The 13,368-nt window shown below is 38.1% G+C and overlaps 1 protein-coding gene across 1 annotated transcript; it reads left to right on the plus strand.

Moving 5' to 3' along the window:
• Positions 1 to 6,638: 6,638 nt before the first annotated feature.
• LOC120745323 (T-box transcription factor TBX2-A-like) lies at positions 6,639 to 13,120 on the plus strand. Its single transcript, XM_040050077.1, has 7 exons — positions 6,639 to 7,155; positions 7,235 to 7,502; positions 7,759 to 7,905; positions 8,001 to 8,077; positions 9,071 to 9,177; positions 9,627 to 10,072; positions 11,631 to 13,120. The coding sequence occupies exons 1-7, from the start codon at positions 6,824 to 6,826 to the stop codon at positions 11,934 to 11,936; spliced, it is 1,683 nt and encodes a 560-aa protein (XP_039906011.1). The 5' UTR covers positions 6,639 to 6,823; the 3' UTR covers positions 11,937 to 13,120.
• Positions 13,121 to 13,368: the final 248 nt, after the last annotated feature.

Below are 13,368 nucleotides of genomic sequence, written 5' to 3' on the forward strand. Positions count from 1 at the left end.
TGTAGGCTGCCTTATCTTATTTGTGAAGGTTGTTGTCTGTACATAGCCTAAAAGGAAAACCAAAATTCTTATCTTCTTAGGCTATTGCAACATCTTCTGTATAAATTTTTTTAATGTTCTGGGCTCAGACATTTACCAGTCAGTGTGGATGGCCTTGAATTTACTCATCCAGTGAAAATTATGCCCACATTTACCATACTGGGTTCAACCTGATTTCATGAATATTTTAGCATGGGTCTTTGATCTTTGACTGCTTGATAATGTGATGATGGATGTTGCTGACATAGGTTATGGCGATTGTTTGTTTCAGCTTGCTGGTTGGATTTTGTATTTCTATGAATTAAATTCAATTTTGGTCAGTTTGGTCTGATGACTATACATACAGATCTCCTGCCACAATGTTACAATCTGTCAGATAACCCCACTGAAAACTGACCCAACCCAGGACTTAAGCTTATTGTGATGGAACTTCCTTTCCCTATTCATCAAGCTTCTCTTGCCTTATTGGCACCCAAAAGGATCCATCCAGCAATGTGGATGTTTTACTGCAGAGAGTGTGTTACTGGGCAGTGACCCAGTGGAGATCTGTGGGTTTATCCGCAGTGGCAGGTTTCACACACAACTCATGGGCCAAACCCACAAATAACACCAGCCGTCTTGTTTACCATCATTCTCTGGCCTGTTTCAGATTACTGGCTGACTCTTTGAAGTAGGCCGATGAACAGACAGGGTTTTCCCCTGCTTCCCTGATAGAAAAAGACTGGGTCATCAACAGTTCTGCCACCCACCACATATCTTGAATGACCTCTGGTTAAGATGTGTGCTTACTTAGGCATCTGATCAAAGAATCTTGGGGAAGCTGTAACAAAAGGTCCAGTGTGAGGCATTTCCTGATTTCACAGCAGAATCCTCACTGTACTACAAGCCTCAGTGTGTTGCCTTTGGAAAACTGGCCTTACCGCTTCATCAAAGGCAACAACTTGAAAGTTGTAGCACACTATCAGACACAGAATACTGAGCTTCAGGTATAGTTTATGTTCTAAGGAAAATAAACTTGCATATATCTGTTACAATTTGAAAATGCCCCAGTGATCATACACCTAGAGAGGTAAAAGTTTCCACTGAAACCTTTATATGAATGGTTTTCAGTTTAAAACGATACGGAGTGCATTCGTTAGTGTTACAAAACATCAAGTTTTGAGCCCATCTGGACCTATGCAATACTGACATAGATATTGGTTAAGTGCATCTATCTTATTATTTCTGTGGTGCATCACCTAAAATGATTGTTCAACAGTGCGGTGGAGCAGCTAGATGACACTACTATATGAAACAGTGCAGATTAACTCTTTTCATTTAAGTTCAGCCCAAAACCATCATGCAGTTCTGTGAAGCTCCAGTTGGACTTTGCCATATTGCCAGCTGTAATTCAAAGGTCACTACTGCACTGGCTGTGTTTTCTTGACCACCTTTTTAAAAACCATTAGAATTGCACAAAACAGTTCAGAGATGTAAATATGAGACGAAATGCTAGCAAAATTCCTTTAGCTCACTAAAAATATTAGAAAGGTTTTGTCAAATGGTTATTGTACATTGCCAAATTTTTTGCAACAATGCACAGCCAGCTGGGAATTGTGTAAATATAATAAAAATGCAGTTAAATGTTATTTAGTTTAATCAATACCTCATCAAAACATTAAAGAAAAACAAAATAACTGATAACCGAAATCACATGGCCATTTCCTTTGAGAAATAAGCAAAAAATATTCAAACAAAATATTGTAAATATAGGATTCAGTTACCCACTTTATTATGCTACACAGACAAAATGCCACCACATTTTTACAAATCACATATTACTCCTCACATTTGGTGTGTGTGATGGGCCGTCAGCGATGGTTGTGACTGGACACAAGCTCTCCTCTGATACAGCTGTGGTCAAATCTAATTTGGTATTTGTAAGCGTGCCATCTGTTGGGGACATCATAGGTAATGGTCAATATTCGGGACATTTAAGGTAGAATAAGGGGCGAACTAATTTTGCTCATTATATGGGATGTCCCGTAAATTGAGCAAAATAGCGGGACAGTTGGCAATCCTGTTCTACATCTAGTCAGCTGCAAGTTAATGCTAATGTATTAGTAGGCTACAGTAACTACTGAGGGCTTTTGCAAACATAATGTTACTCTCAGCGGTCTGAATTAGCCACAGTCTTTGATAGCACCAGTTGTACATTGTCAAATAGTTTGTTATTAACTTGTAGAAACATAGTGGCCTAAAACTAAGTTATATATTTGACTTAAAAGTGGAAAAAATGCCCCCAGCAAGCATTTCATCACTGAATAATGGTCAGCTGGTGGCCTTTTCTTGCTGCCTTGTCTTGGATGTCTTGCAGGTTCTGACATCAAAGATATAATGTCTCTGTCAGCTGGACATACTTCTTAAAATCCCCTTACCCTGGACTAACTGGACTTCTAGTAAAGGACATTTTCATTTTCAAGAACTTTGGTTTTAATAATGTTTCTGTTGTTGTTATTTGTATTAGGACTACATACAGTAAAATTTCACACACAACTATGTTATGTGACTTCATACTCAATGCTATCTCCTCATGCTGACATGCTGTCCAGCCTCTCCTGTGTTGTACACATGTGTGGTACAACTGTATCCCGAACCTGCCGCCCTCACTCACACAAAGTTTTCCCTGCAGTGTCATGGACCATTGAGCAATAAAAAGTCTGTAACCAAATCTAGAGTCTAATCCAGCCGGGAAAATCACTGGCTGCTTCTCCACAGAGCCGAATCCTCCCACACTGTCCCCATGCAGCACTGTATAGAGAGACCACATCAGTGGAGCAAATGAAACCACAAGGCACGGCAATGATGTGGGAAGACAGAAGGTTTGTTTGTTACACAGATTTCACTAGTGGTGCTGCTATGGTGTTTGTTACAGTGTTTATAGGAGGTGGGGAGTGGAGGTTAGGGTCCTTGAGTCGGCCAACAATATTGAGTATACCTCTATGCAAACCTAAATGCAGGATCTAAGACAGACTGTGTTATACAAAATGGACTTTATATTTTATACAATTTGACCTGAAATGAGTGAGTGAGCCCATAAACCCATTAGAGAAGAGTTTACTAAGGTCAGACCAGGGGGCTGTTTTCCCATAGACTTTTATAGGGCTGGAAGTCTTTTGCAACCACAGTTATCGTCCTCTTGGTAGACATCAAAAAGAATGCAGGTTAAAGGCACTTCCATGCTGCCTTCACTGTTCAGACCCAGAAGCTATGCCCATCTTTTATACTGTGGTTTAAACCTTTTGTTGGCGAGGGGAGACAGTTGGAAGAAAATGAGCTCGAAGGGACGAGAGCTAAAACAGTTTATTTCAGACACCTAGGCCCACTATAAGACACAACAACACACACAGCAATGATAAAAGTGTTGACTTTTTTCTTCTTAGAAACACTTCAGTGTTTTAGTGTTTTGAGCACCATTGAGCATCTGGAATATTTCCTTTTTGAAGACTAGAAGCCATGTTGTCAGTCAGTGTTTGCTTTATCAAAAGGCATTTATGATGCCATCTAGAGAGCTCCTCTCCCAACACCTTTTCACCTTCAGGGTTCACTGTCAGGACTGTGCATTCACTGGCACCTACAAAGATATTATGCAGTCCTTCATGCTCCCAGACCTGTTGAAGAAACTTCCACTGATAACCTCTATGGCATGTCTGAGGTACTTGCCTTTCTGATCAAGTAGCTCACTGTCTGTGGTGTCAATATAGGGCACCACTGTAAGGATGTGTTTCCAATTTCTCCTGAGCTATATAAAAAAAACTAAATGAAACAGCGCATAAAGCAGCAGAAAACTTGAAGAAAGCATAGATGAGTAGATGCAGGCTTTTTAGGCTTATCACTCTAAATGGTAAAAGGACTGGTTCTTTTAACACTTTTCTACACTATCTGAGCACTAAAAGCGCTTTACACAACTTACCTCAGTCACCCATTCACACACATTCACACAAGCGCTTTTTTTCTATGTTTTCTCCGTACGTGCTTCAGTCTAACATTCCTACACATCCATACTCCAATGGATGCACTGGAGACCAACTTGGGGTTAGTATCTCGTACAGATATTTGGCATGCAGACTGGAGCAGACTAGGATTGAACAACCAACCTTCTAATTAGTAGATGGATTTTACACTACAATGTAAAAAAACAAAAAGGCTGAATGGACAAATCATGGAGCTGACAAATGAAACCAATATGGAAGTACCAAAGACAAAAGAAAAAAAGGAGAGCCTCAAAAGCCTCTTTGATTGACAGGTGTCCAGATACAGGCAATTGTAGCTGGTAGCGGTCTGCTAGGCCTCACCTCCACTAATCAGGGTCACTGAACTGGACCTCTCCACTGGGTTTGTGTTGTTGGTGCCTTTTGGAGCATTTTAATGGAATACCTGAAAATAATATGGCCTGCTGCGCAGTACAGTTTTTTCAAGAAGTTTGTGCTACAGTTTTGATAAGTTCAGTTGTTGTGTTTTATTTGGCTGTTTGCACTATATGAATTCAATGATGAAGTTTTTTTATACATGAAAACATAATCAAACACAATCTGGTCCTTATCAGGTCCTCAGATAAACAAATTACACTTTGTTATTATGTATTTAACAGAAAAATTAGCAAAATGCAAAAGCAGTGAGTGAAAAACTAACTACATGTATTCCATATGAATTAAGTTAAGTATCAACCAGGAGCTGATAATCAAATGCACTTAATTAATTAATCTGTAGCAAGCGTGACCAACTTTATAAAATCAGACTTTTTGACAGTTTTCTTGTGCCTTGAAGTGGAAAACATTTAGTATAGCTGCCAATCTTCCTAGGAGTGTATGTCCCAGTGTATGAATAATGGGTGTGCTTAATCCGATTGTTAAGTGATGACGTGACGAATCCTACTTCCGGGCCTAAAGTAGTCTGCGTTTAATATGGCTTTTGTGTTGTTAACATGTTTAATGTTATGTATTTTCTTCTATTTAATCTCAAAAAGCTCCTAAAACAGTCAGTGATCACCTCCCTCGGCTTTTATTACTGCTAATCATTTATTTAAGCTCAGTTTTTAAAACCTTAGGATGTAACTACAGCCCAGCCCATGCAGCAGTATATGAATGACTAACCTCATATTGTGGATGGATTATCTCAGTTGTTCTCCTGGCTGAAGTTTGGTCCTTTTACAGCATCCTGCCATGCGATTACATTTGTTCCTGACCACCGAGAACACTCATGTTAACTTTTATTGAGTGGAAAAAAGTTAGCTTGTTTATATTATGCTAACATAGCTGTGTCGCTAGCGGTCACGTAGCACATCATTATATACCAGCTAGCCCAACTTCAGTAACCCTACAAACGTCACTGCTGTTTAGTTTCCTGTCTTCATTTATGTTGGAAGTGATAAGAAAGCTGTACGTTTTCATTTGTTTCCAAAACCCCGCAGTCAGGACATGCTATATTGTATTTAGATAGAAGCTAGCGAGCTAACTTCCTGCTAACTTCTAACTCCGTTAAATGTCATAAATTCCGTTTTCATGGATGCCTGGAAGTTAAACTCAATTGTTACACCTGGTAGAGCAGAACGCTGATCATTTTATTAAAGATGAAAGACTTTAGACAGTTTTTCAACTCTCAGTAATGCCATAGTGATCGTTTGATATATGGACCTGCAGCGGAGTTTAGGTCCAGACACGGCTAGTGACGTCAGACTGAACGACCGGATAGACAGCACGTTGTAATATATCGTTATATCATGTGTTGTTGTTCATCTGTGTGTGTGTGTGTGCTGTACCCATATAATTAGCCGATATCTAATAGCACTCCACCTTCTGGTCCAAATTTAACCAAATGTTGTATAAAACTGGTTTCTGGACTTCCATCTTGAAGTCCAGAAACCAGGTTTATACAGTCTATGGACAAATCACACCCTCAAGTACAAAACCTGTCCCAACTCAAACACAGAATGGAACAAAAGAGTTCTCTTGTAAATCAAGGTTTTATACATTTTTTGTGTGTTTGTATGCTACTTCTCATAAATGATCTTTTACAGAAGATGCGATCTCACAGATCCATTATTGGGTTCTTAACCTCTTAAGTAGTATTTTTTAACCTCGGAATTCTACAAGTTAACCCTAATACGGGAAAATGCTATGATTTAAATATAATTTTATAGAAATGATAACGTGATTAGGGTAACTGTAAATCACAAATAAATACACTCATTTTAGTGTCTTAAATACTTTTTTGCTCCTGTGTCGCAGCCGTATTTGTGTTAAAATAAGAAAATAGTATATAATAGGAAAATAATTATTTAGGGAAAAAAATGTAATTTTTAGTGACACTTTGAATAATTTCATATTTATGGCGATGTTGCATATTGGTGCTGTATTATAAATGGCAACTTAAAAAAATAATAATAATTTTAAAGTGAGCCAAGTCGGGGTTATTTGTATATCTCAGTGTTGTTCGTGTGTAATGTGCTGTTTTGTTTTGTGATTAATAAAGTTGAATTTCACTCAACTTAGGACAGCACTTTTCTCCACATAAATAAACCCCACCCACTGCCGAGTGTCACAAGGAGTTCAAACGTGTCAATAAGCAAATCGGCTTCGACACAAGCTGGGAGGCATTAGAGAGTAGTGGACCTTAGGCTGATAAACAAGTATAACAGCTGTTTCCTCTAACACGTTTTGCTGATTTTTTTTTTTTTTTATGTGCAACTGTTTTTATTTTGTATAAAAGTGTAAGGTCTTCCTAATAAAGTTTCTCTTTGGAAACCATGCGCACTTTCTCTGAGCTGTGCGTCTCAGCAGCGGTGCCTCAAACTTTTCCAGGAGGAGATCCGGCTCCCCGCGCGACTCTCCTGTCCGGATTCACTTTGTTCCCAATTGCATCCACGGGAGGACCGCCAAACCGAAGCCTGGATTCCAGCGTAGATCCGATTCTTCGCACATCTACGCCGGAGAGCTCTGCGCTATTTTCTCGGCCTCGTGAACTTGTGGAAATCGAGGAAACAGCAGAAGATGAGCCCAAACTTTATTTAGAAGCCAGTGAGCTTTGGAGACAGTTCCACAAATGCGGAACAGAAATGGTCATTACAAAATCTGGGAGGTAATTTTCTAACATTTACGCATGAATGGAAAGGTGTTGATGAATGCGTGCTTCCTGTCACGGTCTCTTCTCCTCGCAGACGTATGTTTCCGCCGCTCAGGGCCAGGTGCAGGGGGATGGACAGAAAAGCCAAATATATTCTCCTCATGGACATCGTGGCAGCTGATGACTGTAGATATAAATTCCATAACTCACGCTGGATGGTGGCGGGCAAGGCGGACCCCGAGATGCCCAAGCGCATGTACATCCACCCAGACAGTCCGGCTACGGGAGAGCAGTGGATGTCCAAAGTGGTCAACTTCCTCAAGCTGAAACTAACCAACAACATATCAGACAAGCATGGATTTGTAAGTTTTCACCTAACACCTTGTTTTAAAGGTGGCTTTGAACAACCACCATGCTGTCAAAGAGCGCATCAAGACGTGCTGTTTATGGTCTTTTAGTGAGCAATAACACAGAAATCCAGTAAATTCGCTCAATGCGTAAAGTAGCTTGGGGGTGCTGGGAAATTGTTTTCACTTAAGTGTTACTAACGCTTTCCTTTTATTTTTGCTATGCACTATGCTTCCAATTTTGAGTTTTTCTAATTCTTTTCATTTGCAGACAATTCTCAACTCGATGCACAAGTACCAGCCCAGGTTTCATATAGTAAAGGCACACGACATCCTAACGCTGCCTTACTGCACTTTTAGGACATATGTGTTCTCTGAGACTGAATTCATCGCAGTTACAGCTTACCAGAATGACAAGGTAAGGAATTCTCTTCCCTAGAACAAAGTGGAAAGGAAGGTGAAGACTTTGAGTCTGCAATCATAAAGAAATGTTTCTTTTGTATCAAATATTAGATCACACAGCTGAAAATAGACAACAATCCTTTCGCCAAGGGATTCCGAGATACTGGCAATGGAAGGAGAGAGAAGAGGCAAGTTATTTCTTATAAGTTACAAAAAAAATAAAATACTATGTACATGTTTGTTTCTATATGAAACCAAACCCTGCAGTACCTTGTTGTGGTTGTGTAGAAGTACAAAAAGGAGTAAATGAAAATTATCTCCAAAAATTATATGTATTGGTGATAACAATGATATTAAAAAATGAAACATCATGCCAATAACATGATAACATGTGCTTATATAACTGGTTTTTCTCAAACAAAGTTAAAACAATAAACAAAGTTATCAATTAATTTTACTTATAGCATTATGGACACTTTTTTTTTCACTCTTTCCTAGAGACATCTAGGAAAATACAAAACAAAACCTAAACAAAATTTCCTCAAGTGTATTTTTTATGTGTTATTTATCCCATTTTGTTTGTGCAGTTTTAATTTCTCAACTGGAAATTCAATTTCAGAGTGTTCTCTACTAAAAGAAATCTGAATCCAGGTAGCTGTGACAATTCTTTTTACTGCTAGAGGAGTCAAATGTGCATCTAAAACCTCATGAAGTAATCACAGAGTATAATTATAAACTCAGTGCTAACATTCCCACATTTCTTGAAAAAACACAGACACTTTGGCCTCAATTTGGTAACTGCAGCCATCAGTATTTGTAAAAAAAAAAAAAAAAAAAAAATTAATGTTACTTTAGAAGAACATTTTTTTTCCCAGTAAGCCACTAATCTTGTTTACAGACTATTACTATAAATTTTAGCTTCCCATTAAAAAAGGTCAAATGTGTCTTTGCATGCTTTGCTTTACAGAATGTCTCTTTTACTCTAGGACGCCAAATTTCACACACAAAATCTTTTTCTGAGCTTCTGAGTTAAAAACGAAACAAAACTGCGGAAGTTCCGATTTTTTACGACTGAACACCAAAGTAATGTCAGTTTGAACAAAACTGCCACAAGTCACTATTACTCAGCAATGATACGGGTGACCTTTTTCTTCTTATTGTGTTTTTCTTGGTTATATCAGGAAACTACAACACTCATCCCACAGCTCTAAAGAGACACAGCTGACTGACGTGAAACATGAACCTGTAAAAGACTCTCCACAGCATTCACACAATTCCAAGTCTTCAGGTGAGTGAATTCACCACTTCACCTGCACAGTATTCATAATGTCAGTGCAACCCCTACACTATAAAAAACACAAAAGCTTACAGAACTAAGAAAAGGGTTTAAAAACGTGATAGATGGCCATGATTACCGTTGACTTTTCACAGTTTTCGTAGTATTTTAATTTTGTTAATACGATATGATTGGCTCAGTATATATATATATATACACTTAATAGAAGATTAAAAAAATAAGTACACTTCAAGTTAAACATATTTTAACTTGAATTCTCTTTGCTAAACTAACTTTGTATATGAGTGACCTATATTTTTTTTTTTAACCTGTATTCAATATTTATAGGCTGTGTTAAGACAGTGATCTGACATTATCCCATACAATGGAATTTTGTTGAATTTCTGTTGTTTAAACAAGCATGAATATGTCTTGTTTCTTGTTTATTTTGGTTTTGCAAGATCCCCATGAGAGTGACAGTGATAAGGACACAAATTCTGAGGAGCTTCCTGGAGAAGAGATGTGTGAAACACACCAGGAAAAAGAACCAGAGCCAAAGGTTTCCATCACAGAAGCAACCATGCAGACTACAGCCAGGATCCACAAAGATGTGGACCTCGGACAAAGTCATGTCAGCAGCCTAACAACTGACCAAGCAAATCGCTGCCAGAAACAAGATGCAAGGACGGAACAACTGTCTGATGTCTCCACCGGTTTTGCATACAGCTGTGCTTATTCTCCAGAATTAAACAGATATCTGTGGGATCCCAGTGTTTCAAATGGCCTTTTCCACTCATCTCGGCTGAACACCTGGCACAGCTGTGCCAACGTGGACAGAGTAGTGCCATGTGGATTGAGTCCAGCACTGACTCCTCTTCCTATTAATCAACAACATGCAATGGCACAGGTACATAGCAACACAAAACACAATTTGAAAGCTATATCAAATGACTTCTGCATAACCTTAAAAAAATCCATTAGGGCACCCATAGCCTTTAAGTGCCTGTCAAAGTGAGGCATTAAGGCTCACATGATGAGACTTAGAGCATAGGAAGTAATCAAACTTAAAGAATGGTGTGTTTTAATACTTATTATGCATACTACTGTAGGTAGCATTTAATTGTTGTAAAAAGTGCAGATTTAGCCTATTTTAACTGTTAACTTATACTTTATTTACTTATCTTTTTTACTTTAATTCAACTACAGAGTAAATATGAACAGACACATGAAGCACAAATAGTGTTTTTTATAGCAAAACTTAGTGCATTTTCCATTGGTCATGTTTTTAAGGTGCTTACTACCCAGAATGCACAACAAGTCTTATATCTGTTAAAAAATGCAGTCAGCATTTCCAAAGAATGTATTTCCAAAGGCTGGAGAGAGGCGCTTTGACCCTCATGTGACTGCAACTTTTTGAAGAGTCTTTCTGACCGGTGATACATGTACAGACTGGCACACTCCACATTTAATACTAAAAGAAACACAAAGGACAAAGCACTGGTTATGTTTTAACAACATATATAGCTGGTTTGTCTGCACAGGAACCTTAAAGGTTGGAAAGGATAATTCACTGTCAACTAGTGTGTTACCTCACTGTGGTCTCATTGTTTATCCTAATTTAAGTAAATATAGCCCATTAATTAATGTAGTGAAGAGCAGAAAAGTAGGATGTCAGATTTTATTTTCAAAGTTGTAAATTTTTTATTAAAATGTCTCATAGTTGTGCATAAGTAGACATCCCACCCTCTCCCTCACCCTGCAACCCTGAAACGGATGGGTAGAAGAGAATGGATGGATGTTGTTCATAATTTTAAATTTAAAAAAAAATTATATTTTTCTACAAATCAAAAGGATTATTTTAAAGAAATTACAGCATAATTACTTGCAAGTTTAATGAAGAATGTGTCTGCTTTTTACATTCTGTAAGTACCCTCATGTTTTATTTTTAACTCATGCTATAGATAACTGAGAAAATTGTCTTCATCTGTATTTTTTGACTTCATATTGTTTGAACTACTTTTTAAGTTTCCAGAGGCTGTGGATATGCCTTAGTTTAGTATTTCAAACGGTATCCAAAGGGATTTGCAGAGTTTTATATTTTTAAAAAATGCATCTATATAGATACTCTATATAGCTGAATAGCTATAGTTGCAGAATTACCTGCATTTATGTACCCCTGGAAAAATGAGTAGACAAGTACAAGTAGGAATTCTTTGAAAAAAATTTTTTAATTAACACTAAAATGAAAGCCATTCCTATTATTACTTGATCTACTGTACTTTTAGGTTTTTAAAAATAATACACAATACAATAAATAATCATGTAATGTATTTACACTTCTAGAGCATTATGTGTGTTGTAGGTTTTTTTTCAGTCTTTCTGGACTGAAAACCACTCTTGACCTGGGCTGTTGCTGTCCATGATCCTCGGATAATCTTTTCTATCTATCTTATTCTTGTTATCAGGACCTGATGAGCCTTTCACACTTTGGAGGATTTCTGTTTTATCCTAATTCCAGCTTCTTAGCAACATCGGCCCACTACCTCAACCCACAAGGCCAGTCCGGATTGGATTTCAGAGGCTGTCCAAGCATCCGCAGTCGGGATTACTTCTCCTCTCCAGCAATATTTTCATTTGTTCCTGCAGCAAGTGGCAGTTTCAAATATCTCACCCCAGATTGGCTTACATGGCCTAAGATGGAGGAAAAGACAGAGCAGGAAGTGACTGGAGCCAGGATAAGTAAAGAACAGTGGGAGTCTACTGACCTGTGAGGGAGTTCTGCTGCTTGTTAGTGTCCCTGCATGTGGTTGTTGAGGTTGTTTCCATAACCTTCTAAATTCCTTATTTGGTGCTCTTTTAAACTCATAAGGAATGGTTGTGTATCTCACAAGTCATCAGCAACTTTGATGAACAGGTAACAAAGACTTTTCATTACAACAAAATACACCCTACAATATTCTAGGGTGTGTTTTTATAGAAACTCTGCTGTCTGATGCATTATATGCTTATCTAATGCCTCCTTAATGCAGGTTCATGTTGCTTTGTGAATGAGGTTTTGCCAAATAACGAAAGTAAAATACATCAACACAATGTCTGAAACAATGTGAGCTGTCTCCATTTGTTAGTTTTCCCCTCCAAAGAACATAAATCTAAATACATTTGTTTTGCATTTGTAATCAGAATCTGATAACCACTCGGCGCAGATCTGTATTCTCTGTCTCACCTCTTGCTCACCCCAAATGTAAGCGTACCACACTGTCTAAAAGACTTGAGCCTTTTACTGCATCTACAGTGTGTTTGGGATCCCTGTCTTGCTGAAAAACAAAGTGGTTAGCCAATTAGACCCTCTCCAATTGGTTGTGCATGGCAGATGATAATCTGAACCCTCTTTTCTGTGTTCCATCAATTTTAACATGGTCCCCTGCACCACAGGCTGAAACTGAGACCCCACTGTGTTTTACAGATAGCTGTAAACACTCACTGTTGTACCTCTGTCATTATGTTTTCTACATACTGACAAATGATGAACCAAAAATTCCAAATTTGGATTCCTCACTCCATGAGACCGTTGGCTGCTGATTTTTAGTCTAGTTTTTGTTTAATTTGGCACACCTCAGCCCTTTCTCCCGGTTTCTTTTGCTTAAGAGTACATTTTTTTGACAGCCACCCTTCCACTCGGATCACATCTGATGAAGTTTCAGAGAACAGTAGATGAATCTTATTACTTCTTTTAGACCTGCCGCTACTTCTTTTGTCTTCCACTTGTCTAGAGTCCTCAAATCACAACAGAAGCTTCCATGTACGTATGAGAAACAGTTGGTTGTAGTGGATGATGGTGATCCTTGGTGGTGCTTGTTTCATACCTGAAATCAAAATGGTAGTTGGTGTTGAGGTTTAAGGTTTTTTTTTTTTTTTTTTTTTTTAAATGTTTCGTATACATATATTTTAGTACGATTAAAAAAATGGAAGCCTAACTCGTCTTTCAACCTCATCTATTGAAAACATTACAATTTTCATAAAATTAACTTTATTTTGGACTACAACTCCATAGGACCCAATTCATTCTGATGAGTGCCTCTGAAACTGGGAATTCAGAGATGAGAGTTCTTCAGTATTTAGAAGTTCTTTGAAGATATTTTGATTTTGCCCATTTTATATGTGCAGTATACTGCTTGGTGGTAAAATCTACGTACTTTGCTAACC

The sequence above is a fragment of the Simochromis diagramma genome, unplaced genomic scaffold (assembly GCF_900408965.1).
Source record: "Simochromis diagramma unplaced genomic scaffold, fSimDia1.1 OVJJ01000159.1, whole genome shotgun sequence".
Lineage (NCBI taxonomy): Eukaryota > Metazoa > Chordata > Actinopteri > Cichliformes > Cichlidae > Simochromis > Simochromis diagramma.